Genomic DNA, 12,429 nt, shown 5'->3' with positions numbered 1-12,429 from the left:
TATGTATTTGAGATCAGCTGATCTCATGCAAGCCCTCATCTGCTGACAGCCCGCTGCTTCACTCTTAGCATGCTATTAGCTAATTACACTCATGCAAGCTCCTTTTTGCAACCCTCCTCCACCCCAGCTCCTCCTTTATGCTACATCTGACTTAATCAGCGTCATTCTGTTCTCAGTGATGTCTACTCTGCTCTGGGTTTTTGCTGCTCCTCCCCCTGTCTCAGGCTTTCCTTGTAGGTATAGGAAGGGAAAAATCTATAACCCCAAATGATGTGTGTCCTGACGGAAGTGCACTTTTGAAGAAAAATTATTTAAAATCTGTATTTCCTGTTTAATTGGGCTGTCCTTATTTCACTTTATGATCCAAGACATGAATGCAAAAAAATAAGAAATCAGGAAGCGGGCAAATTGTTTTCACAGCACTGTTCTGACCATCATCACGTTTCAATAATAAGAGCTGTTCACATATTAAATGAATGTTTTGTGTTCTTTGTTTTACAGATTAGGATTCCCCATGATGATAATGACATGTATGATCGGCATGTGCTACCTGCTGGCCACACAAGTGGGACTAAAATGGAACATGTAATCCAGAACCGAGCCAAAGAATCAGTGTGTGTGAGTGTGTGCCTCTGTGCGTGTGTGACCTCTCCTTCAGCTCACTGTGATGTGATGAGTAACCTGATTTATATCAGATTACTGGCACTGTTTGAAGCACAGCAGCCATATTTTGTTACATGTCTTTGACTAAAGTGCAGACCAGCAGGGACCAGAACTACCGGTGCTGCTTTGACCAAAAACATTAAACATCCAAAAACAAGATGCATAAGCTCTTAAACCTGGTCCAGTGTCACCGTTACCAACTTTGTCAGAAACTTGAACCTTTTTGTCTTCAGCAAAGAGTCGATCCAAGGGAAGGAAATGTGTCTTCACTGATAAAAATGTCCCTCTCCATAAAGCTGTATATGGTGCTACTGCCTCAGTGTATGTGATCGCAGCTATGGCCGCTGATTCTAAATCTGCAGCATGTGGTCTGTTTACAAAAGCATCAGCTGATTTATCTACACATGATTTGTTTTAGAGATATTTAGGACACTGCTTAATTTGTTGAAACTTCACTCATGGTTTACCAAACTTCTGTTGATACTTTAAAGGAACAACGATACCCAGTGAAAGGGATTTTATAAAGGTTAATGTCTAATATATTTACCAGCTGCCCAAATCTCAACACCTCATGAACCAATCTGCAGAATAAATACGGATTCAGTTAAATTGGAAAATAGAAGAATGATTAAAATAAGCAGATGTAGACTGTTATCTAAAGATTGTATACTATCTATTGTACTGTGTACACACTGATCTCATGTAAACTCAATAATTTAGTTCAGTTAGCCATATTTAAAGTAGAGGATGTTTAATCATGTAAATGCTCTTACATGGAACGGACAGCATCATCTTTCCTCGTCCTGTTGAAATGATTTCCTGTATTTATTGTACAGCCCGACAACTTGAACGTCATTAATGTTTAATGGTTGAGACTCTCAGAACATTCAGAGATCAAGAACAATAAAGGTTGTGATGTTTCTTGTTTTCATTTGGCTCCACTTGTGTTTATTATTCCATGTGGACTTTTGGTGTCACTTTATAAAAATAATGCTAGTTTATGAGCTGGATGTTGGTCAGGAACTGCTGGAAAACTAGTGGTACAGTAAATAGTGATGATGCTTGATGAAAATTCCTGCTCATTTTAGGGATCTAGGTCAACCTTTCTCAAACTTAAGAACGCTGCATCCAATTTTAGACCTGAAAATCTTCCACCAAAAAAACCTTGCAAAACTATAACATAAGACTCAAATACAGTATCTGTCTTTTATCACAGTTTTGTTTCTCAAACAGGGAATTTCAATGAAAACACTACAGAGACATTTGAAAAACTTGTGGGGCCATAAAGAACAATTAATTAGCCTCTCCCGTTTGTTTTAATGGCACTAGGGGCCGTTCCCAGATCCGACTGGAAGAAGGAATTACTTGAAAAACACTCAGGAAGGACTTCAATAAATTTAGTGGGCCAAAATAGAGAAATGACCTGGTAATTATCAAGCAACTTATATAGAAAACGATCATCTTATTTCTAGGGAATTGTTTGATAAAATACCCCCTAATCACCCAAGAATTGCCACTATATAACAAGAGTTAGGGTTAGGGTTAGCCTTACCATCTAATTATCAGAGAATTGCAACAATAAAGTAAGTAAAAGTGTATTAAAGCAAAACCAGCCTCAGGGTTGAGAGGTTCTGTTTATCAGCCCTGATGTGATTATCTTCTAAGCTGACATGCCAGATGGATTTGTTTCACACATTCATCTGGATAACCTTCGATACTAAGGGTTTGGGAAAGAGCAAAAAACTCGGAGTGGGATTGGATGAACATTCTGCCCGCCACATCTTTATGGGCCAATCAGAGCAACAAAACACGTAATGTAGCCGCGACTGAGGTGCGCGTGCACAGCTATTGAGGAATAACGCAAACCATGGCGACTATAGACATGTCAGTGCACGAATTCTGTCATTTTGGAAAAGAAAACAGCTCACTGCTGTGCTTGGTTCTTCTTTTAACGAAGAAATATCATGAAGTTCTGATAAAACTGTTGCTTTAGCAGCATCCATGCTAAGCTCTTGTGCCATAATTGCACCTCTTGTTGCTGCTTGCTTACATCACGACTCTGCCTTACCCAAAATTACTGTCCCTTGTCGCTGATTGGTGCTGTCACTTTCTAACCGGGCCTAAATGGTTCCAACATAAGCATTGCAAGATGGATTCACCACAAGGAACAAGGAAACGGGTGAATCCATCTGCTTTGCAAGGTTAAATATCTTCAGCTTACAACTGAATCACAGCCATGCCGACATTCAGGATAACTTCATGACCACCATGGTGATATTGCTTGATTATCATATTTTTTTGCCATTATTTTTGGCTTCTACCTCTCGCCAAAAGAGAAAATTCTGCTCCGATCCTGGGTTTAATTTGCTGACAGTATTAAAACGACTCTTTCCACCTACACGCTCCCTTCAAGCTTTAGAGTTCTTGACTTCTTAAAAATGCAGAAACCCACAGAATGTAGAGTAGAGGACACTGGGGTTAGTGGATACTCAACAAAAACCAAATGACACCTCTATAACAAAATCAAACTCTCGTGGATGATAAAGCATCCACAGCAGCAGAGTGGCTTTTTCTTTTCATGTTAAAAGCTTTCTGGTACTTCACAGTGTTTCCTCTGAAGTTTCGCTGTTGTCCTGCTGCCTCGTCCACTGCTCTGCTCTTACTGTGTTTGTTGGCAGCCACTGAGAGTAAAACTGACTTTCATGTTCCTTTTAATGAGTCCGGCTCCACGCCAACTAAAACCCAGCCACGCAGATCGATGCGTGCAGCTCCTGTAGGACTGTTGTTTCAAAATAAAACTCCCAGGGGAACGTGACGGCTTGAAGTGAGGAACCCTCCTGTTTGTTTCAGTCATTGGAAATCTGTTTGCGCTGTCCACTTTGTTCCATTACAGAGCCGTGCTGTGGATCACAGCTTTAATTTGTAGCTAATTAATTAAACAACCTTCCACCCTTGGAGAACTCTGCATGGTTATGCATCATTAATGTATTTAATGTGTTCCAGCAGTTGGGGGAATTAATGACTGCGAGCTTAAAACCTTTTTGTTTTCCTGCTCTGAGATAAGCTGCAGCTGAGATAATGTGACTAGTAAAAAGTTGTCCTAAAGAGTTGTGTATCACCTGTATTCAAAGGTTAAAAACTATTTTTAAGAATCCGCTTTTCCTCATTAAAGTTAGTCTACAGTTGCTTTCTTAATGATTTGCCTTTATATAAAAAAAATCAGATTAAAATAAATGTTCAGGGCCTCAGATAGAGTAATGAGACTGCTTTTCCAGTGATTTACCAAAATAATAATAGAAAACCAGCCCTTCATTTTACACCAGGAAGACAAAAGAACACTCCATGCAACTCAGAGAAAAGGTTACTGAGAAAAGTATCAGGGGATGGATACAAAAAAATTCCAAGGTACTGAACTTCCCTGGAGTTCAGTTAAAGTCATCATCAAGAAATGGAAGGAATATGGCGCATGTGTAACTCTGCCAAGATCAAGCCGTTCTCATGAACTGAGCAAGAAGTTGAGTAGTAAGAGAGGCCGCCAAGACACCTATGACTACTCTTAAGGAGTCACTGCATACAACAACTGTTGCCTGAGTTCAGTCAAAGCTTTTTGGGAGAGTGGCAGAGAGAGCCACTGTTGAAGAATCTTCATGAAAACTAGAGCTCACCTAAAGACATGTGGGAGACTCCATGGTCAAGTAGAAGAAAACTATTTGGTCTCATGAGTCCAAAATGGTGCTATGTGGCGCTCAAACAAGGTGCTATGTTTGGTAGTCACCAAACACTGCACATCACCACAAACACACCATCCCCACTGTGAAGCATGGAGGTGGCAGCATCATGCTGTGGGAGTGCTTCTCAGCAGCCGGGCCTGGAAGATAGAGGGTAAAATGATTGCGGCGAAATATAGGAAAATCCTGGAGGACAATCTTATGCTGAGTTTCCATTACAGTGTCTCGCAAAATAAAAGCAATATTTCTTAAATTTCGACTAAGTGCACTTTGAATGCGTTTCCATTTAAGGGAGCTTTGGGCATGAGCCCTGCAATTCTCATAAAATCTCATCTAACAAGACTCCACTGCAGGAAGGAAGCTGGACTCTCAAAACCTGTTGCATGTTGGTACGGTAATGATTACATCTACACATTGTTTGCCTTTACAATTTTGAACAAAAGACAGGGCAACGGATAATATTTCAGAGGCAAAGTCTGTATGTATGGCAAAAGCCACATATAGAGGTATAAGTATGATGTTAAGAAAAGTCTCGGCTCCTCTTCTGTCCTCACGTACCACGCCATGTTTTCTCGGAGAGAACTGGTCATGTGACACCATACATACAGACTTTGACTTGTAAATGTGGAAAAAGTGTTTCCATTGCACTTTTGTGATATATTTCTACATTGAAACATCTGATAAACCTCCTCATCAGAGTGTAAAAACTTTTTAGCAATATTTGAGAGGTATTTCAAAATTCAGCCGTTTCCATTACCAGTTTTATCGCGTTATTTGCACATTTCTAAGGGTAATGGAAATGCAGCTTTATTCAGGCTGTAAGAGAACTACGGCTTGGAAGATGATTTCTTTTCCAGCAAGAAGATGCCCCGAAGCATACAGTGAAAGCTACACTGCACATCAACACAAACACACCATCCAACTGTGGGGAATGCTTCTCAGTAGCATAACAAGGCACTTTTGAAAGTAATACCATCCAACACAGGGTAAGATGTAGCGCTCGTGAGCAGTAGAGGCAGAGGGGGTTGTGGCAGAGTCAGTGCAGCAGTCAGTCAATGATGGCAGAAGCTGTCAGACCAGTCATGGTCTGTCAATGCAATACTGCAACGACAAACATGCTAATCTATATAGCTAGAAAAGGATACATTTAATTTCAAGAGTCTAGTTGCAAACCAGCACATACATTGAAAGGAGATTAGGACTAGTTCAACCATGCAGGGTTCATGGTCTCAGAGTACCCTTTCAGTAAAGAAAACATTAATGTATTTTGTCAATCCTGCAGAAACCCAAAGTTAACCTTTTAAACATGCTGAAGTAGCAAAATTGAGGTCACATTTTCACTGCAATGCACTCAAAAGAATCACTGCCCAGGCAACCATCCGTCTAACTGGAGACACTGCCGGTTCTACTGATAGTGCAACAAGCCTTTTTTATATTAACTTCACATGTCTAAAAATTGTCTTGTAAGTGACTCATCCTAAATCATCACAAATACTGTGATTTTTTTAAAGGTTGATTCAAATCAGTCACTAAAAGCTTGTTCAGGTCCTGTTACATTGTGAAGTGCCAGGCCATGACTTCAGTTCCTCATTCCAGCCATCATTTCCTTCTAACATTCCTTATAACCAGACCCCATGTCTTACTTAGCTAGAGTTCATGCCTCATTTTTAAGAACTGTTACTGTTGAGCCTTATTCTCATTATTCTCATGCACTAGATCCATCATATTAAGAAGTTCACTTTTTATTTTTTTAGCCCTTTCCCATCAGGCCTCCTGAGTTCACCACTGTCTTACTTTCTTGTGTGATAATTTACTGTAATTTGACTAAAGAACTGCTGTTGAATATGGAAAGTTAGTCCCTTTTATTGATTTTCCCCCTTGGTTCTAAAAGAGCTACTGTATAGATAAATGACAGTTTCCCCTATTAAACTCACACGGCTGCAGACGATTTTGTTTTATTGAACGTCTGTCTCTGAACTCCACGGTGTAAAAACAAAGTGTGATGACTCCTGATGATCAGCTTTAGCTTAGTTCGCTCTGCTCTTCTGCATAACTGCTGACATTTTGTTGGAGCTGGAGCTAATCCAGCTCTCCTCTGAGCCACTTATCTGCTGTTCCTCACTGACAGTTTGGAGCGTATTTATTGTGTTCACTGACCCAGGCCCTGCCTCCCTAAAGAAAATCCACTGATTATTCAGTCTGTGTTCGCAGGAATCAACACCGACTCCAATCAATAACAATGAGCAGGTTTTTCTGAACCACTGGAAGTTTCTAAAGCTCTAAGGCTGCTGGGAACTTTTCAGAGCTGTTTCTGTCTTTGCTGCTGGTTTAAATTATGTGCTGTACGTTTAAGTGAAAGCAACAGAACTGATCATTTATGAACCATTACAGCTGTGAGTCATTACAGAGCCCATGGTATGAGTGCGAGACATCATTTAGACATAGCACAATCATGTTCACACAACCCAGGTTACTGGTAATGTTATAAATAGCAATATCATCTAATTAGGTTCATGCAGGATGATGGAGAGCAATGAAATGGTGTGATTAAAAACGCCAGTGCAGCCTCAAACAATGGAGTGCTGTGTGAAAGCATTATGGAAATATGACATTTATGTGCATTCATTAATTAATCAAGGAAGGTTACAGTCTGCTAACGCCCTGCATGGACCGCATGTCTATTCTAACATTCAATACATAGTATTTTCACACTGACATATCTTTATTTACAAAATGTCTAACATATTTCTTACCTACTGAAATATTTTCCAACAGTTAAATCTGTTGCTGTATCTCATCTCTATCTTAGCTAAATGAAATGCATACCAGGTCTTACCAGATCAGCCCAAACAGGAACAACAAAGCAAGAAGCATCCAGCCAATTTCAAAGTAAAATACAATGCACGGACTAACCATTGTAAATCCCATCACAATATCAACTAAGCATTCCACCTGTGGCACAAGCAACAGCTCATCAGTTGGTCGGAGGGTAAGTTTTGACATCAAAGCAGTGTCCCAGAGCCGGTAAGTGGGGGGTTGGACCTCATGGGAACATCACATGGACAGGATGATGTCATGGTCTGACCTGTGGAAGATCCCCCAAGCTAGGCTCAGCTTCCTAAACTTAGCGACTTATGACAGCCTACCTTGTTCCCAAAATATCCACCAATGGTTTGGTACTGAAGAGACCTGCTCCCTTTGCATCTGCATCAATGCAAGCCTCCAGCACATCCTGTCGGGCTGCAAGGTGGCGCTGTCCCAAGGCCGCTATGGGTGGTCACACAACGCAGTGCCGAATATGCAAACAGCTGGCCACCTACTGCCTTAGTTAAACTACTCTCGCCTGGCTATGCTCTACCGCTCTTGCAACCCTCCTCCACCCAAGCTCCTCCTTCATTCTGCTTCTGATGTCATTCTGTTGTCATTGATGCCTGCTCTACTCTAGGATTCTGCTGCTTCTCACCCCTTTCCTCAGGCTTTTCTTTGTAGGCAAAATTCCAGAAGTACTGCCATCACTGCAGCCCTCCATAGATCTGGGCTTTATGGCAGAGTGTCTACACAGAAAGCTTCTTCTCAGTGCATATCACATGACAACCTGTTTGGAGTTTGGTGTCTAAATTTTAGACTTGCCCAGTACCATCGTAGCTGAGAAGCATTGTGGTGGCAGCATCATGCTGTGGGGGTGTTCCTCAACAGAGGTACCGGGAGACTAGTCAGGGTTGAGGGAAAGCTTTGGGTCATGACGGTGACCCTTAGCACACAAGTCAAGACAACACAGGATTGGCTTAAGGACAACTCTGTGAATGTCCTAGAAGGGCCAAACCTGAGCTCTGACTTGAACCCTATCAAACATCTCTGGAGAGATCTGAAAATAGCTGTCTGAGCCTCAGGGGACTTGCAAAGAGGAATGGCAGAAAATCCCCCAATCAAGGTGTGCAAAGCTTGTTGCATTACATCCAAACAGGCTGCCAAAGGGTCTGAATACTTACGTCAATGTGATATTTTATTATTTAGTTTTTTGAAAATGTGCAAAAATTTCTTCAACCCTGTTTTCACCTTGTCATTTCTGGGTACTTGTGTAGATTAATGAGAATTTAATGAGCATTTAAATGAATTTAAATGCCTTTCAGCTCAGCTCCGTCTTCACCATGACGGCCCAGTACTGCTGATTTTGAACCAATCCGCTGTGTAAAGATGTCTTTTTATGCATGTGTTAAAATGCATGTTATATCACAGAAAAAGAGGTTAAAATTCTCCTAAGCGTGGTTTTACTATAGACCTAATTCTGGCATCTAACCGAACACTTTTTTAAAAATCCCTTTGATTTCGGATGATGGAACCTGAAGAAGTAAAATGCCACCACACTTCTGCATCTTAAGACTCACTGCACTCTGGAAGCACCAAAGCTGGATTTATAAACTTCACAGTCATCATGTATGTTATTTCCCTCTTTTAAGTCCCCAGCAGACAGCTGCGATGTTAGCTTTAATTAAAGAGAGAGTTCACACATAGAGACACATCATCACCAGACAATAGTGTCTGTTAATAGCCACATATACTGAGTGATACCTGTGTCATTGTTGTCCCCCTGACCGTACGAGCTAATTAATTACAGCGGTTCAATGAGAATCATTGGATTTCCTCTAAGAAGTGTCCTCTCCCTGTGGTTAATGCTCTTATTCATCAGGAGGGATTAAACATGTCCTAGCTGCTGTAATTAAAGACTTCAGCAAGCAAGCTTAAGAGGATTCACTTTAAAGGCTATTTTAAAACAGACCTGATCCTCCTGTTACAACACAAAGTAATATGATAGTGACAGAAATAAACTCTTTGATCAGCAGCACACCCAAACTGACCTCAACAAACGGCTCTCTTTTAATATGTGTGGGAGGTAACATTACGGTGTGTTATTATCATTATAATAATACTGTTTTATTCATTTTAACTGAGGCATAATTGCTGTTGTTACGACGTTTTTAATCACATGACAGAAATAATTCAGAGCTGAAACAAAGTAGGAGAGAGTAAATGGATGACTTTATTCTGCAGTGTATGCTGACCTTTAGAGGGAAACTATTACGCTCATTTCCAGCTCTGTAATGTTATTATGAGACTCCACAAAAGCAGCTCTGCATCAGTCATTGTTATATAACGGATGCCTTATTTATTTCATATCTCCTCTGTGGAAAATAACCTGTTTTATCTCCTGTATATTTTAAACAGAGGCCCTATTAAACAACAATCAGTCAAACACTTTTATTTGACTTTTCTCTAATAATTTCATTTCTTCATTCAGCGTTGTAAAAGCACTAAACAACCATAAAAATGACCTATTTTTATATTAAGATTGGTTTCTATTTTCAGACTGGAATTTATGTTATCTTTGGCCGGTTTCACAGGTGGATGCCCAGCAGATGAAAATGTGAAATAATATGCCAATTACCAGTAGTGTTGGGTAGCGTTACTTTTGAAACTAACTCGTTAGATTATCGCATTACATACTGAGAAAAGTAATTTGTTACGTTACTAAAAGTAACGCGTTAGAGTACTTTTGCGTTACTAAATATTAAAACCCTTTAGCCACTCGTTCCACTGGTTGGTTGTAAAAACGACAGATAATGACCACACGTCTGCATTTAAATGTGCTCTAATGCCAGTGTACAGTGTAATTCACAGCCCATAACCTGTATCTCTGCAGCCTGACAACACCACTAACAGACAGGAAAACCTTTACAGCTCTTTAACACGCTCACAATCAGACAACAAGCTGAGCAGAGGCAGACAGAATCACTCAAATGCTGTGCGTAACAACAGCGCGTAAGTGGAACAGCTGAACAGCTGATTCAATGAAAGAAAAAGGAGCGTTTAAACTTACGTTTCACCAGGATGCTGTTCTTGTCCCTTTCATCCAAAAATCCATCATAATGGAGTTAATTCCACAGTGGCCTGCTGTTCTCTCTGTTATTTCACTGGCTCAACAAGCTAACAATGCACGCGTAATGGCACAGAATGTTTACCTTCCGCTGCAACGTGCCAACGTAACTACAGGAAGAGAGAAGGACAAACAGAGCAGATGCTTCATGGAGCTTCTTTTTTTTTCTTTCTCTCTTTTTGAAGCCACAGAAGAGAGAGGAAATTTGGGGATTTTTCTTTCAGTAATGGATTACTTTTATGAAAATGTAACTAATACCGGGATTACTTGAGTTGTAAAACTAACGCATTACGTTACTCCAAAAAAGTAATCTGAGTACTCTAACAGATTACTTTGGAACGTGTTCCCCCAACACTGATTACCAGATAATTACTGCAAGAATCTTTTAATATACACTCAAAGTTATTTCGCTACGATCTACTTCCTGTTTGGTGTGGGGGTTGTTTATCTACGCAACACAGCGTAGGCGGCGAATATTCATTATATCAGTGTAAATGATATCAAGCAAAGCCTTTTGCTGGGGCACCTCAGGGCTACTGAAAACGGTGCAGGGAAATCAGCAGTCTGCAAGGATTGATAATTGAGTTGAAATATTGATAAAACATTTACACTGACCCATTATCACACTAAAATGGAGTTAAATAAACGGTACAGTTGCATGTTCTTCATAGACTTTTGCCACCATTTTTTCTAGACACCACATTCACGAACCACCGAAAACTGCTCGGCGACCCACTTTTGAGTTCAAAGTGGAGGAACCTGACCTGAGCCAGGCTTTCTCATCCAACGTCAGTGCCTGACCTCATAAATGCTCTACAGAATGAATGGGCACAAATGCCCACAGAAAAACTCCAAAGTCTTGTGGAAAGCCTTCGAATAAGAGTGAAGACTTTTGTAGCTACAAAAGGGGACCAACTCAATTTTAAAGTCCATGTATTTGAATACAATTTCATTACAGTTCCTGTTAGTGTATTTGTAACTCAGGGGACAAATCCTGAGCAGCCTGCTTTCCCTCTATTTCTGCCCACATATCATTCTCGTTCTCAAATCTCGCGATATTTCTGATCTCGGTCACGTGGGATGGTTGGCCAATCATTGTTAAGCTTTTGGTGACATTGTGTGGTCACGTGGGTCGGCGCAGCCAATCGGGTACTGTTATTATGCCAGTGTGGTTCAGTCTGAGTAGGAGCAGTGGGGAGACACAGTTACTACATATTGGTCAGGTGGCCAAATACTTTTGTCGATGAAGCGTATGTTTCAGTTTACACTTTACATTTAATAGATCCGGTGTTATAGATTTTAATTTTTATCTTTCATTCTTTTTGAAGAGAACTGAATTAAGTCCTTAATTCTGTCTCTGTCTGTCATCTTTTGTTGTTGTTTTGATTGAGAACCCCCTTAGCAGCAGACTTTCCTTACTGTCTGTCCTGTTAAAGACCTATTTGAGGAGGATTTTGTTGTCTCTGGAGCTGAACATCTAAAATGACTGCCATGGCCTTTTTAAGAGTCGCTCTCTGTACTGCAGTTCCACCTCCACCATTAAAAGGGCTTTAATGGAACCAGCTGACATTTGGCTAAATAAACCAGTTTGCTGTTCCAGCCAGAATGAAAGGGAAAAATGTATTCAGTTTTTCTACCTCTGTCGAAGGCAACAAGTCAAAAGGCTCGCTCGTATACTTTATGTGTGATATGGTTGGACTGCTGAAAGTGGAAACAGCAGTAGTTTCATGTTAAAGATTTCAGGCTGACCGCTGTGAGCAGTGATTGAGCTCAGCGTGGAGCCGACTGCCACAGAGGGTCAAGACACTGCAGGTTTTCTTTTTATTCAAATGTAAAAGCAGCTGCTTTCTCTGATTAGGAAGTTTATCCAGAGAGGGAGAAGTAATCAGTCAGACTGCCCGGTGAATTCAGCTCTCCGAGTCCAAACCTGAAAACTCCCTGACCTCCCTGACTCTCCTGATTCAGACCAGACATTGCTGCGCTCTCCGCTGTGTTGGAGTATTTTGTGATAATTATCTGTCACAGAACAGAACATTCAAGCAGGAGTCATCAAAGATCCATTATTTTCCTTTCAAAGAGGTTTGAGAGGAAGAACCGTGGCGTCTG

General features: G+C 40.7%; 1 protein-coding gene across 1 annotated transcript in view; it reads left to right on the top strand.

Moving 5' to 3' along the window:
• Positions 1-795, top strand: part of oca2 (oculocutaneous albinism II) — a 115,238-nt gene extending 114,443 nt beyond the window's left edge. The window contains exon 23 of the mRNA XM_041792041.1: positions 502-795. Within this exon, the coding sequence (XP_041647975.1) occupies positions 502-589 (88 nt within the window). The 3' untranslated portion in view covers positions 590-795. The remainder of the gene's footprint in view (positions 1-501) is intronic.
• Positions 796-12,429: the final 11,634 nt, after the last annotated feature.

This window comes from Cheilinus undulatus, linkage group 7, assembly GCF_018320785.1.
Source record: "Cheilinus undulatus linkage group 7, ASM1832078v1, whole genome shotgun sequence".
Lineage (NCBI taxonomy): Eukaryota > Metazoa > Chordata > Actinopteri > Labriformes > Labridae > Cheilinus > Cheilinus undulatus.
The sequence above is the reverse complement of the archived record's forward strand: the minus strand, read 5'-3'. Positions and strand labels throughout refer to the sequence as shown.